This window comes from Mustelus asterias, unplaced genomic scaffold (assembly GCF_964213995.1).
Source record: "Mustelus asterias unplaced genomic scaffold, sMusAst1.hap1.1 HAP1_SCAFFOLD_77, whole genome shotgun sequence".
Lineage (NCBI taxonomy): Eukaryota > Metazoa > Chordata > Chondrichthyes > Carcharhiniformes > Triakidae > Mustelus > Mustelus asterias.
Genome location: NW_027590136.1, coordinates 479095 through 496915, shown reverse-complemented (window position 1 = coordinate 496915; position 17821 = coordinate 479095). Strand labels below are relative to the sequence as shown.

The window sequence follows — 17821 nt, the reverse complement described above, 5'->3', positions numbered from 1 at the left end:
GACTTGCTTTTGACAGTGATTGCTTATGATTGCTTTTGACAGTGGAGGGAGAAATAGTTCCCTGTTTTGTCAGTGGAAGAAATTTTCAAAATTCAATGTGACAGAAAAAGAACTGAGACACACACACCCAAGTGAGAGTGCTCCAGTGAACTGACTGTGAATAGAGCTTTAACCAGTTACACAGCCTGAAAAACACCACACCATTCACAGTGGGGAGAAACCATACACATGGTCTGTATGTGGATGAGGCTTCAACTAATCAACCAACCTGGCGAGACAGAAGGACACCAGCACCATGGACAAACCGTGGAAATGTTAGGATTGTGGTAAAGGGTTCAATTATCCATCCCGGTTGGAAACCCATCGATACGGTCACATTGGGGCTGAGAAAATGGAGAAACCATGGAAATGTGATGATTGTGGTAAAGGATTCAATTATCCATACTTGCTGGAAAACCATAGACACAGTCTCACTGGAGAGAGGCCATTCATCTGTTCTGTGTGTGGGAAAGGATACACTACCTCATCCCACCTGCTGTTACACCAGCGAACTCACACTGAGGAAAGGCCGTTCAGCTGCTCCACCTGTGGAAAGGGGTTCTCATGTTCATCCAACCTCAGTGCACATCAGCGAGTTCACACTGGGGAGAGATCGTTCACCTGCTCCTTGTGTGGGAAGGAGTTTGCTGGGCCATCCGGTCTTTGGTCATACCAGCGAATTCACACAGGAGAGAAGCCATTCACCTGTTCTGTGTGTGGTAAGAGATTCACTCTGTCATCTAACCTGCTGTCACACCAGCGAGTTCACACAGAGGAGAGACCGTTCAGCTGCCCTTCCTGTGGAAAGAGGTTCAGGTCTTCATCCAACCTCAGTGCACACAAGCAAGTTCACACTGGGGAAAGGCCATTCACCTGTTCCACGTGTGGGGGGGAATTCACCAATTCATCTGGCCTCCTGCCACATCAGTGAATTCACACTGAGGAGAAGCCATTTATTTGCTCATGGTGTGGAAAGAGTTTCAGGCAGTTATCAATCCCATAAGACCATAAGACCAGAAGACATAGGAGCGGAAGTAAGGCCATTCGGCCCATCGAGTCCACTCCACCATTCAATCATGGTTGATTTCAACTCCATTTACCCGCTCTCTCCCCATAGCCCTTAATTCCTCGAGAAATCAAGAATTTATCAATTTCTGTCTTGAAGACGCTCAACGTCTCGGCCTCCACAGCCCTCTGTGGCAATGAATTCCACAGACCCACCACTCTCTGGCTGAAGAAATTTCTCCTCATCTCTGTTCTAAAGTGACTCCCTTTTATTCTAAGGCTGTGCCCCCGCGTCCTAGTCTCCCCTGTTAATGGAAACAACTTCCCTACGTCCATCCTATCTAAGCCGTTCATTATCTTGTAAGTTTCTATCAGATCTCCCCTCAACCTCCTAAACTCCAATGAATATAATCCCACGATCCTCAGACATTCATCGTATGTCAGGCCTACCATTCCTGGGATCATCCGTGTGAATCTCCGCTGGACCCGCTCCAGTGCCAGTATGTCCTTCCTGAGGTGTGGGGCCCAAAATTGCTCACAGTACTCCAAATGGGGCCTAACCAGTGCTTTATAAAGCCTCAGAAGTACATCCCTGCTTTTGTATTCCAAGCCTCTTGAGATAAATGACAACATTACATTTGCTTTCTTAATTACGGACTCAACCTGCAAGTTTACCTTTAGAGAATCCTGGACTAGGACTCCCAAGTCCCTTTGCACTTTAGCATTATGAATTTTGTCACCGTTTAGAAAATAGTCCATGCCCCTATTCTTTTTTCCAAAGTGTACGACCTCGCACTTGCCCACGTTGAATTTCATCAGCCACTTCTTGGACCACTCTCCTAAACTGTCTAAATCTTTCTGCAGCCTCCCCACCTCCTCAATACTACCTGCCCCTCCACCTATCTTTGTATCATCGGCAAACTTGGCCAGAATGCTCCCAGTCCCGTCATCTAGATCGTTAATATATAAAGAGAACAGCTGTGGCCCCAACACTGAACCCTGCGGGACACCACTTGTCACCGGTTGCCATTCTGAGAAAGAACCTTTTATCCCAACCCTCTGCCTTCTGTCTGACAGCCAATCGTCAATCCATGTTAGTACCTTGCCTCGAATACCATGGGCCCTTATTTTACTCAGCAGTCTCCCGTGAGGCACCTTGTCAAAGGCCTTTTGGAAGTCAAGATAGATAACATCCATTGGCTCTCCTTGGTCTAACCTATTTGTTATCTCTTCAAAGAACTCTAACAGGTTTGTCAGGCACGACCTCCCCTTACTAAATCCATGCTGACTTGTCTTAATCCGACCCTGCACTTCCAAGAATTTAGAAATCTCATCCTTAACGATGGATTCTAGAATTTTGCCAACAACTGAGGTTAGGCTAATTGGCCTATAATTTTCCATCTTTTTTCTTGTTCCCTTCTTGAACAGTGGGGTTACAACAGCGATTTTCCAATCCTCTGGGACTTTCCCTGACTCCAGTGACTTTTGAAAGATCATAACTAACGCCTCCACTATTTCTTCAGCTATCTCCTTTAGAACTCTAGGATGTAGCCCATCTGGGCCCGGAGATTTATCAATTTTCAGACCTTTTAGTTTCTCTAGCACTTTCTCCTTTGTGATGGCAACCATATTCAACTCTGCCCCCTGACTTTCCTGAATTGTTGGGATATTACTCATGTCTTCTACTGTGAAGACTGACGCAAAGTACCCCACTGCTCATCAACGCACTCACACTGGGGAGAGACCATTCACTTGCTCCTTTTTTGGAAGGGATTCACTCAGCCTGGCAGCCTGCATTTACATGAGCTCATCCACACTGGGGAGAGGCCATTCACCTGCTCTGTGTGTGGGAAGGGATACACTCGGTCATCCCACTTGCTGACACATCTGCAAGTTCACAATTGTCAGCAGGAGTTGGATTTTGCAGTTACTGCAGCTGTTAATCACATCCAGGATTGATAGTCTGACAATATTTGGTTTGTTTCTGCTGACATTAACAATCGCTACAACTGGCTGAAGTTTAATATTCTGAAATGTCACTGATTTTCAGGGCCGCTGTGTCCCTTTTTAAAAGCACTATTTGTGATTTTTTTTAAAATACAGGAACTCTCAACAGGAACTTGTTTATAATAAGTTTATGAACTTTTCCTGAAATCTTAAATTGATGTTTGGTGCAAACTGTACAATTCAGTGTCTGAAAGGTTCCACTGCTTAATATTTCCAATTCGAAATACTGACAATTCTTACTGACTTGCACATTACTCACAGTGACACTTCCACGATCACATTTAATTATCAAGGAACATAAAACAATGCACAGATACTTGTTAGAACTGAACTTGAATATTGCTGAAAAGAGAGACCTGTTGCTGAATCTCTTCATCATGCACTCATCAGGACAAACAGAAGAATGCCAAATTTCAAAAGATCACAATTGTTGGACTCTCATTGACTTGAAGCATCACCATGGAGAAATCAATAGAAGACTGTAGGTTTCTCAAGCTTCTGGGAAATTCAAAAAAGGTGCAAGGCTTGAAAATTCTCCTTTTGTTTGCAGGGAAAGGATCGCTGCGTATAAATGTAAGTTGCTCCTCACAACTATAACTATGAACTCGACTGATTATCTTCAATTGATTATGAGTGGTTGGTTGGTTGTAGGGATTCGCATTCTAATCAGTATTCTGTAACTTGATTTTATGTCGCTGTGCACTGTTTAAGAGCACATTTCCACTCCATCTGACGAAGGAGCAGCGCTCCGAAAGCTAATGGTATTTGCTACCAAATAAACCTGTTGGACTCTAACCTGGTGTTGTTAAAACTCTTAAAGATATTCATACCCAGCCTTGCTCATTTGTGTGGGAGGCTGAATGCCTTTTTGGTGCTGGCAGCTAATTAGTGGAAAGTATCACTCGTGTAACCACGACATAGTCGCAGAATGAAACAGATTAGTGTTCCCTCTGTATTGTGCAGCCTTGTGATTGTGGGAAAGGCCATCACTTTCAGATCTGAAAAGTGCCTGGGTCAAGGTCAAATTACCCCAGAAAGGGACATTTTCTCTCTAATCTGAAGCAACAGGTTAAGCAAATCATTTCACACTGAAACACATCTTCAACGTTGCGGTAGTTTGCTCAGTTACACACTCGGTGGTCACGTGACTCTGGTTGCAGCATTCCTGAGCCTCATTGGAGGGATTCCTCACATGAGCCGAGTTTGAGGAGAGTATCTCTGGCCTCCAGTGATGCAGCCGCTGAATCTATTCCTGGAAAAAACACATTTGGAATATTGTGATAATGTTTTCTGAATCCATCAGGACAATTTTGTATTCAAGTGGGGGGGGAAGATAATGTTCACTGTTCTTTATTTGGTTCTGGGGGATAAGGTTCACTGTTTTATATTCGGGTCTGGGGGGGGGGTAATGTTCATTGTTTTATATTTGGGTCTGGGGGCTATAATGTTCACTGTTTTATATTTGGCTCTGGGGTAATAATGTTGTTTTATATTTGGGTCTGGGGGATAATGTTCACTGTTTTATATTCGGGTCTGGGGGATAATGTTCTGTTTTATATTCGGGCCTGGGAGACAATGTTCACTGTTTTATATTCGGGTCTGGGGGGGATAATGTTCACTGTTTTATATTCGGGTCTGGGGGATAATGTTCACTGTTTTATATTCGGGTCTGGGAGATAATGTTCACTGTTTTATATTCGGGTCTGGGGGGGATAATGTTCACTGTTTTATATTCGGGTCTGGGGGGATAATGTTCACTGTTTTATATTGGGGTCTGGGGGATAATGTTCACTGTTTTATATTCGGGTCTGGGGGGGATAATGTTCACTGTTTTATATTCGGGTCTGGGGGATAATGTTCACTGTTTTATATTCGGGTCTGGGAGATAATGTTCACTGTTTTATATTCGGGTCTGGGGGATAATGTTCACTGTCTGGGGTTTGTGAGCTCGGGTTGATTCTGCCTACGGTGCATTCTCAGTTGTCAGAGCTCTCATTAAAAGCCCTAATTTCCAGTCAGTGACTGAGTTGTCTCTGATGGGATGGAGAATCAGAGTGGGGGTTTTGTACTTCATGGACAGCGATGGGTTGGAATGAGTATAAAATAAACCCGGACTACACCAGGTAATTGTGAGAACATTAAAACAATCACAAAAAATCATAGCACCATGTTGGAAAACAGAATACTTTGACTCAATCTTTGATCAATTTTGTTTGATTCAATATTTTGAGTGGCTTGTCGGATTGCTGGTTATTTTCTAACGGCAGCTCAGCATCATCATTTTGACCATAAACTCAGCCCCGGTGACTGCTGCATTTTTCCAGCACCTTGTGTTTTAATTTTAAGTGGAACCATGATATCTGCTTAGTACACAGGCCAATTTATCATTCTAGGGGTGAGTGTGTCTGAGAGTTATGCAACTAGAAAACATTTTCCATTCATCTCCTATATTGCTGCAGTATATATACATTGTTCTCACTCTGCCAGCAGGGCTGTGGGATTAATTGGATAGATCTTAAAGACAGGCCGACTGGGCAGGATGAGCCAAATGGTTTCCATCTGTGATGTATCATTCCATAAAACAGAATATTCAGCATTAGGAGAAAGAAAGTGAAAGAAACCAATCTCTGTGGGATTTACCCAACCTGTGTGAGCACCTTCAGGGGAGCAGAGAGAGAGGGAAACCAGTGGGAAAAGTTTTAAAAACTCGGGATATTCCCACAGGAGAGCACTGGTTTAAATCAATTTTAGAAGTAGAGAATGGCAGCGCACAAATTCCGAGGAATGCATTTTTAAAAATTAATTGATCTTCATAGAACAAGATAATTTCGTATTATTGTCTTTGACAATGACGGCATTAGTTCCCAGGTGCCCTTGCGGGTGTGAAAGTGTCCTATTCATTCCACAGGAGCCTATTACGCAGGTGCAGTGCTATGTCTCGCGCGTGCGCAGTGTCACTTTGACCGCATCCGTGCGAGTGCGGGAGATGCTTTTATCCCCAGGTGAGTCTGTGGGGCTGCGGGAGAAATGGAGCCGGGAGTCGGGGGAGGGAGGGAGCTATGGTTTCACAAACATCCGCTGTAGGCCGCACGGCCCTAATAAGACCCTGCAGGTCCCGGGCTTCCAGCTCCCAAGCGTTGATCCCGGGAACAGGTCCCGGTTATCTGCCGCCATCTTGTTTCAGCGAGGAAGGAGAGCGCATGCGCTACTGTCGGTGGCGGGTCACAATGGGCGTGGTTTCAGGGGCTGGTTCAGAACCTCGATCTTCAGGGGGACAATAGGTAGCAGGGCGCATGCGCAGCTATCCAACAACATCAGAATAAGAATTCGGAACAGGAGCCCGTCATTCGGCCCATCGAGCCTGCTGCATCATTCAATAAGATCATGTCTACTTTGCTCCCCCACCCCGTCCATACCCTTGACTTTCTTGTGGATCAGAACCTCAGCTTTGAATATATTCAATGACCTGCCTCCAATCTTCTCTGGTGAAGTCAGAGTTCCAAAGATCAACAACCCGCTGAGAGAAAAGATCTCTCTTCATCTTAAATTTGAGATCCTTTATTTTTACTTGATTTCCACACCTGAGGAAACATCCTCTCAGCATCTACCTTGTCAAGCACCTTATATCATATGAATCATAGAATCCCTGCAGTGCAGAAGGAGTCCATTTGGCCCATTGAGCATACTGACCACAATCCCACCCAGGCCCCATCCCCACGCATTTGACACTAGGGTCAATTTATCATGGCCAATCCACCTGACCCACACATCTTTGGACTGTGGGAGGAAACGGGAGCACCTGGACGAAACCCACACAGACATGGAGAGAAAATGTGCAAACTCCACACAGACAGTGACCCAAGGCTGGAATTGAACCTGGGACCCTGATACTGTGAGGCAGCAGTGCTAACCACCGTGCCGCCCTTAAATTCCCAGATGTAGCAATAACTTCTCAGTCCAAAGATGTGCGGGTTAGGTTGATTGGCCAGGTTAAAAATTGCCCCTTAGAATTCTGAGATGCGTAGGTTAGAGGGATTAGCGGGTAAATATGTGGGGGTAGGGGCTGGGTGGGATTGTGGTCGGTGCAGACTCGATGGGCCGAATGGCCTGCTTCTGCACTGTAGGGTTTCTATGTTTCTACTAAACTCCAAAGAGTACAGGCCCAAGCTGCTCATCTTCAAAGACAAAACTCCTCATTTCAGGAATCAACCAACTGGATCTTCCTCGAAATGCCTCCACTGCAGTTTTGTCCCAGCTAAAGTAATTCTGTGCCAGATAAGAGGAGAGAATGTTTTGAATTTCTGTCCTGGACAGATGCTGATGGATTTTGGAAACTCCTTTTACAGGGGGTTAGAAGGGAAAGATTTACACACAGCAAACTCAGACCAAAATAAATTCTGTCCTGAATTTCTAACCTTGAATTACACCTATAACTTTTGTCATTTAGAACATAGAACAGTACAGCACAGAACAGGCCCTTCGGCCCACGATGTTGTGCCGAGCTTTATCTGAAACCAAGATCAAGCTATCCCACTCCCTATCATCCTGGTGTGCTCCATGTGCCTTTCCAATAACCGCTTAAATGTTCCTAAAGTGTCTGACTCCACTATCACTGCAGGCAGTCCATTCCACACCCCAACCACTCGCTGCGTAAAGAACCTACCTCTGATATCCTTTCTATATCTCCCACCACGAACCCTATAGTTATGCCCCCTTGTAATAGCTCCATCCACCCGAGGAAATAGTCTTTGAACGTTCACTCTATCTATCCCCTTCATCATTTTATAAACCTCTATTAAGTCTCCGCTCAGCCTCCTCCACTCCAGAGAGAACAGCCCTAGCTCCCTCAACCTTTCCTCATAAGACCTACCCTCCAAACCAGGCAGCATCCTGGTAAATCTCCTATGCACACTTTCCAGCGCTTCCACATCCTTCTTATAGTGAGGTGACCAGAACTGCACACAATATTCCAAATGTGGTCTCACCAAGGTCCTGTACAGTTGCAGCATAACCCCACGGCTCTTAAACTCCAACCCCCTGTAAATAAAAGCTAACACACTATAGGCCTTCTTCTTTACAGGGAGAAGATTTGAAGACTGCAACATTTTTCCTGGACATCAATCTCTCAGATCTTTGCAGCTGCAGACTCCAGCAGGAGATTTAAAATTTGAAAACAATGAAATTACTTTGGGGTGAGTGTTACTGGGCATTAATTTAAATTTAGTGCATTCTCTGATTCCATGGATCTCAGGCTGACTCCTTTGCCATGGATGGGGAGGCAATGGTGCAGTGATAATGTCATTGGATTAGTAATACAGGGATCCAGGGCAATGCACTGAGAACCCTGGGATCGAATCCCACAACTGCAGATGTTGAAATTTGTATTCAGTAAAAATCTAGAATTAGAAGTCCATTGATGACAATTGTCATGAAAATCCATCTGATTTAATAATGTCCTTTAAAGAAGGAAATTACCACATCCCCCAGCAATGCAAGCCACTCAGTTCAAGGGCAATGAGTTCTGGGCGATAGATGCTGACGCAGCCAGCACATAGAGTCATAGAGCACTACAGCACGGAAACAGGCCCTTGGGCCCAACTGATCCATGCCAACCATGGTGCCCTCCCAGCTAGTCCCAATTGCCCATGTTTGGCTCATATCCCTCTAATCTTTTCCAATCCATGGACTTATCCAAATGCTTTTTAAATGTTGCTATTGAACCTGCCTCAACCACTTTCTCTGGCAGCTCATTCCATGTACACACCACCCTCTGCATGAAGAAGTTGCCCCTCAGGTCCCTTTTAATCTTTTCCCTCTCACCTTAAACCTATGCCCTCCAGTTTTCAATTCCCCAACCCTGGGAAAAAGACTATGGGCCGGATTTTACCAAACCTTCGTGCCTGTTTTCAAGTGCGAAATCGCGGTAAAGTTGGGCATCGGGCCTATACCACGATCTGCGCCCGATTCCGAGCAGATCGCGGCTTTACCGGGCCCACGCCTGAATCGGGCAGCCCGCCGATTTAAATGCATTTGCATGCATTTAAATCGACTTAATGAACCACGCGCCCAACTCTACCGTCAAATCCCACTTTACCTTCTTCTGGCCCGACCCGCGTCCACGCTTTTACCTACCTGCAAAATAAAAGTCTGCATTCGCCGCAGCAGCCTCCAAAGAGCAGGGGTCAGAGACTGCAACGGCTCTCTGACCCAGGTCATCCTCTGGTCGGGGCGGGAGGGGGGTGGGAGGAGGAGTGGGAGTGTGACGTCTCATCCCCTGGGGGGAGGGGAGGAGAGGAGGTGTGACGTCTCATCCCCTGGGGGGAGGGGAGGAGAGGGGGTGTGACGTCTCATCCCCTGGGGGGAGGGGAGGAGAGGGAGTGTGACGTCTCATCCCCTGGGGGGAGGGGAGGAGAGGGGGTGTGACGTCTCATCCCCTGGGGGGGGGGGGGGGGGGGAGAGGGGGTGTGACGTCTCATCCCCTGGGGAGGGGAGGAGAGGGGGTGTGACCGATCATCTGCTGGGGGGGTCCCCGCTGAACTTTAAAATATACAACTTTCTGAGGCACACAGCCAGCATTCAGACACACCTGTCAGGCTTTGTTTTCCAAGAGGGTGGCATTACAATTGCACAGTAAAAGAAACAATGAAGTATAAAATATTGGACTCTGAAACTTATGCTACTCTGTCTAAATGTGCAGCATCCTTATCTCTGTTTTAAAGGATTGTCCCTTTAGCCTGAGGTTGTGCCTCTGTACTCTGTATTATCTGTACTGAAATCCATTTGCCAATCATCGACCCACTTCCCTAACTGATCAAGATCCCCCTGTAATTTTTCATAACCCTCTTTGTTATCAGCGATACCTCCTAATTTAGTATCGTCTGCAAACTTGCTAACCATGTTTTTTATGAATTTTTAAACGGCCATCCATTTCTCTGTTTCACCTCTGCCCTCCCTGACCAACTCTTTGCCATTGTCTACCTTCCTATACCTCTAATAATGGGTGTATTTTAACTATTATTTCTGCAAGCTCTGTCTTCATGAGGTTTTTACCACTTCACAACTCTATTCACTGCTGAGTTACCAGTTTAGTCTTACAATGTTCAGGAATTGTTCCTCTTCCACTGGAGATCATTTCCCTTCCACTTCTGAGCTTATATTGACCAACAAAATCTGATACATTTTTATTCCCTGTAATTCATTCTGCCCACCCTGAAACATTAATCTTCTTTCTGTCTAAAAGGATGGTCTCTTTCCTAATGTTCACAATTAAAGGGCAGGAGATGGCTGACATTTAAGGGGACAGTAAATTAATATAGGACAGAGATATGTCTCGTGTTATTATATGGAACCCAGATTAGATATATTATTTATGTTTCTGTAATAAAATATATTTATTATTTCTTGCATTGTAATATAATACTGTAGCGATGTTATACATTTCCAGTCATAAAGTCATTACAGCACAGAAGGAATCCATTTGGTAACTCGAGTCCATGCTGACTCTCTGTATTACATTCCAGTCCCATTCCCACTCTATATCCCCATTCTCCTGAAAGTTTATTTCCTTCAAGTGCCCATCCACTTTCATTTTTAAATAGAATCCATAGATATGGATGGAGATTTACAACTTTTTGGGAATGAAGTAGGAAAGAATGTTCCATAGAAACTAGAATTGTCTGCTCTGAATTTCTATCCTATACTGACTGTGATGACTTTTGCAAACTCATTTCACAGGATTTTGAACGAGGAATCACAGGCAAAAATCTCAACCATCACGTCTGGACAGAGTCATATTCCTTGGGATCTGAATATCTTGTAATATGGAACTGTAGCTACGTTATATATTTCCAGAAATCTCTTCCCTCAGGGGGTTGTTAGTCTTTTGGATTTCTCTTCCACAGGGACCAGTGGAGGCTGAGGATCATTGAATATATTCCAGTTAGACAGATCTTTGATGACAAGGGTGTCAAGGGTTATGGGGAACAGACAAGAAGATGGAGCAAAAGCTAAGATGTGGGGGGATTTCTTCACTCAAGGATGTGGTAAAGCTTTGGAATTCTCAACCCCTGAGGACAGTGAAACCTCAGTCATCAACTATTTTCAAGAGAGAGATTGATTGGTTTCTAGATATTGAAGATATCAAGAGATATGGGTTTAGTGTGGGGAGAATGATGCTGAGGTAGATGAACAAATTATCTCATTGAATAGTTTAAAAGACTCGATGGGCCAAATGGCCGACTGCAGCTCCTATTTGTTATGGTCCCTGTGTCCAGGACAGGAAGCAGTGAGCCTGGATCTGTCAATCAGCCTCAATCAGCACCTTCAGGAGAATTGGGAGGGTGAATATTAGATACAGCAGAGTGAGAATGGAGGGAGAGTGTGTGGGATGGAGATTCACAGCTTTTTGGGACTGAAATAGGAAAGAATGTTCCATAGAAACTAGAATTGTCTGTTCTGAATTTCTATCCTGTACTGATACTGATGACTTTTGTAAACTTGTTTTACAGGATATTGAAAGAGGAATCACAGGCCGAAATCTCAAACGTCACGTCAGATCTGACAGAGTCATATTCCTTGGGACCTGAATATCATCGGCCTTTGAATCTAGAAGGAGAAAAGGTTGTCCAGTCTGTTGATTTGAAAAGATTTCAAACATCAGTGTGACTGGAAAAGCATCAACACACTGCCACACTCGAGTGAGAGTGTTCCAGCGCACGGACTAAAGAGCTTTAACCAGTTACACAGCCTGAATAACTATAACATCATTCACAGTGGGGAGAGACGGTACCCGTGTTCTGTGTGTGGACGAGGCTTCAACTGATTGTCCACCCAAGAGAGAGGCAAGGACACCTGCACCATGGAGAAACCATGGAAATGTGGGGACTGTGGGAAGAGATACAGAGCCCCATCACAGCTGGAAGCTCATCGGCGCAGCCACACTGGGGAGAGGCCGTTCACCTGCTCTCAGTGTGGAGAGGGATTCACTCAGTTATCCCACCTGCGGTCACACCAGCGAGTTCACACTGGGGAGAGACCGTTCACGTGTTCTCAGTGTGGGAAGGGATTCACTCGGTCATCCCATCTGCAGTCACACCACCGAGTTCACACTGGGGAGAGGCTGTTCATGTGCTCTCAGTGTGGGAAGGGATTCTGTGATTCATCCAGCCTGCTGAGACACCAGCGAGTTCACACTGGGGAGAGGCCGTTCACCTGCTCTCAGTGTGGGAAGGGATTCACTCAGTCATCGAGCCTGCTGAGCCACCAGCGAGTTCACACTGGGGAGAGGCTGTTCACCTGCTCTCAATGTGAGAAGAGATTCACTCGATTATCCAGCCTGCGGATACACCAGCGAGTTCACACTGGGGAGAGGCCATTCACCTGCTCTCAGTGTGGGAAGAGATTCACTCGGTCATCCCACCTGCTGAGACACCAACGAGTTCACGAGTGATTCCAGGGGTTGGATTCTGCTGTTATTATTTCTGCTCTCAGTTACATCCAGGACTGCATTTTGTTCATTCTCACAGTTGGCCAATGGGGAGGATGCTCTGATTGTGGGAAGGGATTCACTGATTCATCCGACGTGCTGAAACACCAGAGAATTCATAATAGGGAGAGGCCATTTATCTGCTCCGAGTGTGGGAAGGGATTTACTCAGTCATTCAACCTGCTAAAACACCAGCCAAGTCACACTGGAGAGAGGCCATTCACTTGCTCCAGTTGTGGGAAGGGATTTATTGATTCATCCAGTCTGCGGAGGCACCAGCGAGTTCACACTGGGGAGAGACCATTCACCTCCACTGATTGTGGCAAGGGATTCAGTCAATCATCCAACCTGGTAAAGCACCAGCGAATTCACACTGGGGACAGGCCATTCACCTGCTCCGTGTGTGGGAAGGGATTCACTCAGTCACCTCACCTGCTGAAACACCATCATGTTCACGAGTGACTGCAAGGACTGAATTTTGCTGTTAATCACATCGAGGTCCCAACCATTTTCATTGGTGTCTGTTTCTGCTGATGTTAATAAACCCTGGCCCAGTTGTAAGATTTGTATTGTGGATTGTCTTGTCTGAGTCCTGAACTCGTAAATAAAAACAAGAAGTGCTGTAAAAACTCAGCAGGTCTGACAGCATCTCTGGAGAGAGAAACAGAGCTAATGTTTTGACACTGAAGAAGAGTCACATTCAACTGGAAACATTAACTGTTCCTGTCTTTACAGATTCTGTAAGAAGTCTCACAACACCAGGTTAAAGTCCAACAGGTTTATTTGGTAGCAAATACGTGTATTTGTGGTATTTGTTACTTGGTACACAGATTGCTTTTCTACCTATCTTTGTATCATCAATTCTGGCTTCATCCAAGTCATTGATCAAGGTGGCTGTTTTTCTCTCTCTCAGTTGTGGGTGATATTTGTCCCTATTCTCCTGGAAACTGAATGAATCTTGTTCCAAACTGGGTTCAATATCAGACATTTCAGGGAGTCAGGAATCATTCGCCCCTGAACCTACACTGGTAAAACCCCAGACAGTTCCTCAGTAAGGATTTTTCTGGTTCCTCACCATATATTAGTCAGGATACTGAAACAGATAAGTATCTGTGGTATCTCCAAGGTATTTGCTACCAAATAAACCTGTTGGACTTTAACCTGGTGTTGTGAGACTTCTTACTGTGCTTACCCCAGTCCAACGCCGGCATCTCCACATCATGACTACCATTTACAGATTCTGTCAGACTTACTGAGATTTTGCAGCAACTTCTGCTTTTAGAATGACGGTGAATGCTGGATACATGAATCAGAGATTGGTGTAAAACTGGGATCTGCTCCTAAATCAAAGTGAAACAGCAGGTTAAAGTTTCCAGTCTGAAAAGTACTTTGGTTATTATACTATATCTACCATTTTAAGGCTAGTTTTAACTCATTTAAAATAAACCTATTTAAAATATATTTGTTAAAGTCAGTATTAAAATACGAGTTGGATGAGTTCACAGGAGCCTGTTAACCGCTGGGACAATTATTCAACAAACATTGGATCTCCAGATAGAGAAGAAGCTGCAGTTTGTTTGCAGGAATTCCCTGTTTTATTGATGTGTGTGTGTTAGACATCAGGACAACTAAAAATACACAAACCTGGACATCAATGGTGATCTGATTGACAGTTACTCTGGGAATCACTCCCACTGTGAAACTTCAGCACTGACACTGCTGAATGTTGTCGGCTCAGGGAGTGGGACCTCCAGGAGTGGACTGTAAAAAAGCTAGGTTTCAGTATCCTGACTAATATACGGTGAGGAACCAGAAAAATCCTTACTGAGGAACTGCCTGGGATTTTACCAGTGTAGGTTCAGGGGCGAATGATTCCTGACTCCCTGAAATATCTGATATTGAACCCAGTTTGGAACAAGATTCATTCAGTTTCCAGGAGAATAGGGACAAATATCACCCACAACTGAGAGAGAGAAAAACAGCCACCTTGATCAATGACTTGGATGAAGCCAGAATTGATGATACAAAGATAGGTAGAAAAGCAAGCTGTGAGGTTATTACAAAAAATCTGTAAGGGACACAGATAAGTTACCTGAATGGACAGAAAAGTGGCAGATGGAGTATAGTGCGGGAAAGTGGGAGCTTTTCCGCTTTGGCAGGAAGAATAGAGAAGCAAAAAATTGTTTAAATATACAGAAACTGAAGAATACTGCCGTAGAGAGGAATCTGGGTGTCCTTGTACATGAATCGTGAAAAAATAGGATGAAGGTACAGCAAGTAAAGAAGGCGGCAAATGGAGTGTTGGACTTTACTGCAAGGGGGTGGAGTTTGAAAAAGGGAACTTGCTGCACCTACACAGGACATTGCTGAGAGAGCAGCTGGAATACTGTGTACGGTTCTGGTCTCCCTACTGATGGAATGACATGCTTTCATTGGAATGAGTTCAGAGAAGGTTCACCAGGTCCATTCCTCAGATGAAGGTGTTGTCTTTTGAGGAAAGATTGTAAGGTGTAGGTGAGAATTCTCCCATCCTGCCCACCACAGGTATCGTCGCGGGCAGAGGGGCGGGACCACAAAGGCCCATTGACCTCGGGCAGGATTCTCCAGTTTTGGGGTGAGCGCGGCCGGAGAATCCAACTCATTGTCTTTTGGGGAAAGGTTGCACCTCTAATCATTAGGTTTAGAAGAATGAGCAGTGAACTTTCTGAAACATATAAGATTCTCATGGGGGGTTGACAGGCTAGAGGCCAAGAGGATGATTCATGAAGGAGTCTGGAACTTGGTGCCACAGATCAACAAGAGATAAGGGTATTGTTTCAGCCCTTACAGACACCAATACTTTATCCTCAGTTTTAGTCATGTTAGCTGGTGTTGTCCACCCAATGGGACAGGCTCTGTTTCATGTGAGAGTTTTTGATTTGATTTGATTTACTATTGTCACATGTATTGGGATACAGTGAAAGGTATTGTTTCTTGCGCACTATACAGACAAAACATACATTCTAAAGTACATCGGGGAAAAGGAAAAAAGAGGGTGTAGAATATAGTGTTACAGTCATAGCGCGGGTGTAGAATAAGATCAATTTAATATACGTTGGTCCATTCAAAAGTCGGATAGCAGGGAAGAAGCTGCTCTTGAGTCAGTTGGTACATCACGTGGGTGGGTGGGAGGATGGCTGCGTGTGTTAGTTTTTGTGCATGAGGATGTGGGTGTCTGAGTGAAGCTGCTTCTCATCAGTTGCAACACAACCTTCCTCCGAGCAATGATAGGTCTCTGAGTTTCCAACTGAATGATTCAGAGATTTTCCATCCAGACTGACTGTGTGCTGCGTAAAACCTGACATCTACACAACCTGACCCCACTTCTCCTGGAACAATATGAAGTGTCAGCTGCTTTCCTGATCCCTTCCTTTCCCCTCACCATTATCCTCAGATAGTTCACAAATTCCATTGTACCTCGTCCTCCAATGGTCTCCATTTTAAATATTTCCATCAGTCTTGCCAACAGATAGCAATGGGATTGCTGCTATCACAGTGATAAACTCTGAAATACTGCCTCTCTGATCTAGATCTCCCCACCAAATCTTCACCTGAGTTCCACTTTTTCGTCTGAAGAAATTAATATAATTTAACTTTCAACAGCACCTTCCAACACTGCGACCTTTACCTTCCAATCCTACAAACTCTACCACCGAGAGACAAGGGCAGCAGATAATTGGCAACATGGACAACTGACGTTATCAAAGAACGAAGAACAGTACAGCAGAGGAACAGACCCTTTACCGAAAAACAATGGCACCCAAGACATAAACAATCCTGACTTGGAATCATGTTGCTGTCCTTTCACTGTCGCTGATCAAAAATCCTGGAAATCCCTTCCGCACAGCATCTTCGACTGCGGCAAACTTATAAATATAGGAGAGTAGATCATTCAGCCCCTTGACCCATTTAATTAGATCACGGCTGATCTGACAGTAACTTCAAATCTGCAGTTCAAGAAGGCAGCCCCAATCACCTTCTCAAGAATAATTTGGGGTGGGCAATTGATGCTGGTTGAGCCAGCAATGCCCACATTGTATAAACAAATATAAAACCCCATTAAAACTGATTCAGCGCACCCCCTCCACACAGAATGAAAAAGATTGGCTTTAAGATCAGTTAGAACCACAGAACATTACAGCACAGGAACAGGCCATTTGGCCTTTCTTGGCTGTTCTGAGCCATTTTTCTGTCTAGTCCCACTGACCTGCACCTGGACCATATCCCTCCACACCCCTCTCACCCATGTACCTGTCCAAGTTTTTCTTAAATGTTAAAAGTGAGCCCGCATTCATCACCTCATCTGGCAGCTCATTCCAAACTCCCATCACTCTCTGTGTGAAGAAGCCCCCCGCTAATATTCCCTTTAAACTTTTCCCCCCTCACCCTTAACCCATGTCCTCTAGTTATTTTCTCCCCTAGCCTCAGTGGAAAAAGCCTGCTTGCATTCATTCTATCTATACCCATCATAATTTTACACACCTCTATCAAATCTCCCCTCATTCTTCTACGCTCCAGGGAATAAAGTCCTAACCTTTCTCTGTAACTCAGTTTCTCAAGTCCCGGCAACATCCTTGTAAACCTTCTCTGCACTCTTTCAACCTTATTAATATCCCTCCTGTAATTAGGTGGCCAAAACTGCACAAAATACTCTAAATTCGGCCTCACCAATGTCTTATACAACCTCACCATAACATTCCAACTCCACACACAGTCCTTCTATTTGTGATTTTGCATGAACTATTAACATCATTTATTTTCACCCCCGCTCCACTATCTGCTCTGGCACTCTGGTTCCCATCCCCCTGCAAATCTAGTTTAAACCCTTCCCAATAACACTAGCAAACCTTCCTGCAAGTATATTGGTCCCCTTGTAGTTCAGGTGTAACCCATCTCTCTTGTACAGGTCCCACCTGCCCCAGAAGAGTTTCCAATGATCTAGAAATCTGAAACCCTGCCCCCTACACCAGTTCCTCAGCCATGTGTTCATCCGCCTGAGCATCCTACTCTTACCCTCACTGGCACGTGGCACAGGTAGCAATCCTGAGATGACTACCCTCGGGGTCCTGCTTTTTAACTTCCCACCAAGTTGTTCCTTTGTAGTCACTGATATTTAACTGATATTCCTTTATAGTCACCTGATGAAGGAGCAGCGCTCCGAAAGCTAGTGGCTTTTGCTACCAAATAAACCTGTTGGACTTTAATCTGGTGGTGTGAGATTTCTTACTCTAGTCTCTCTCCACAGAT

The 17821-nt window shown here is 44.9% G+C and overlaps 1 protein-coding gene across 1 annotated transcript in view; it reads left to right on the top strand.

The window, feature by feature from the left end:
* The first annotated feature begins 391 nt into the window (after nucleotides 1-391).
* Nucleotides 392-17821, top strand: part of LOC144483747 (uncharacterized) — a 45030-nt gene continuing 27600 nt past the window's right edge. The window contains exons 1-3 of the mRNA XM_078202284.1: nucleotides 392-872; nucleotides 9924-9927; nucleotides 12226-12319. Coding sequence (XP_078058410.1) covers nucleotides 392-872; nucleotides 9924-9927; nucleotides 12226-12319 — 579 coding nt within the window. The remainder of the gene's footprint in view (nucleotides 873-9923; nucleotides 9928-12225; nucleotides 12320-17821) is intronic.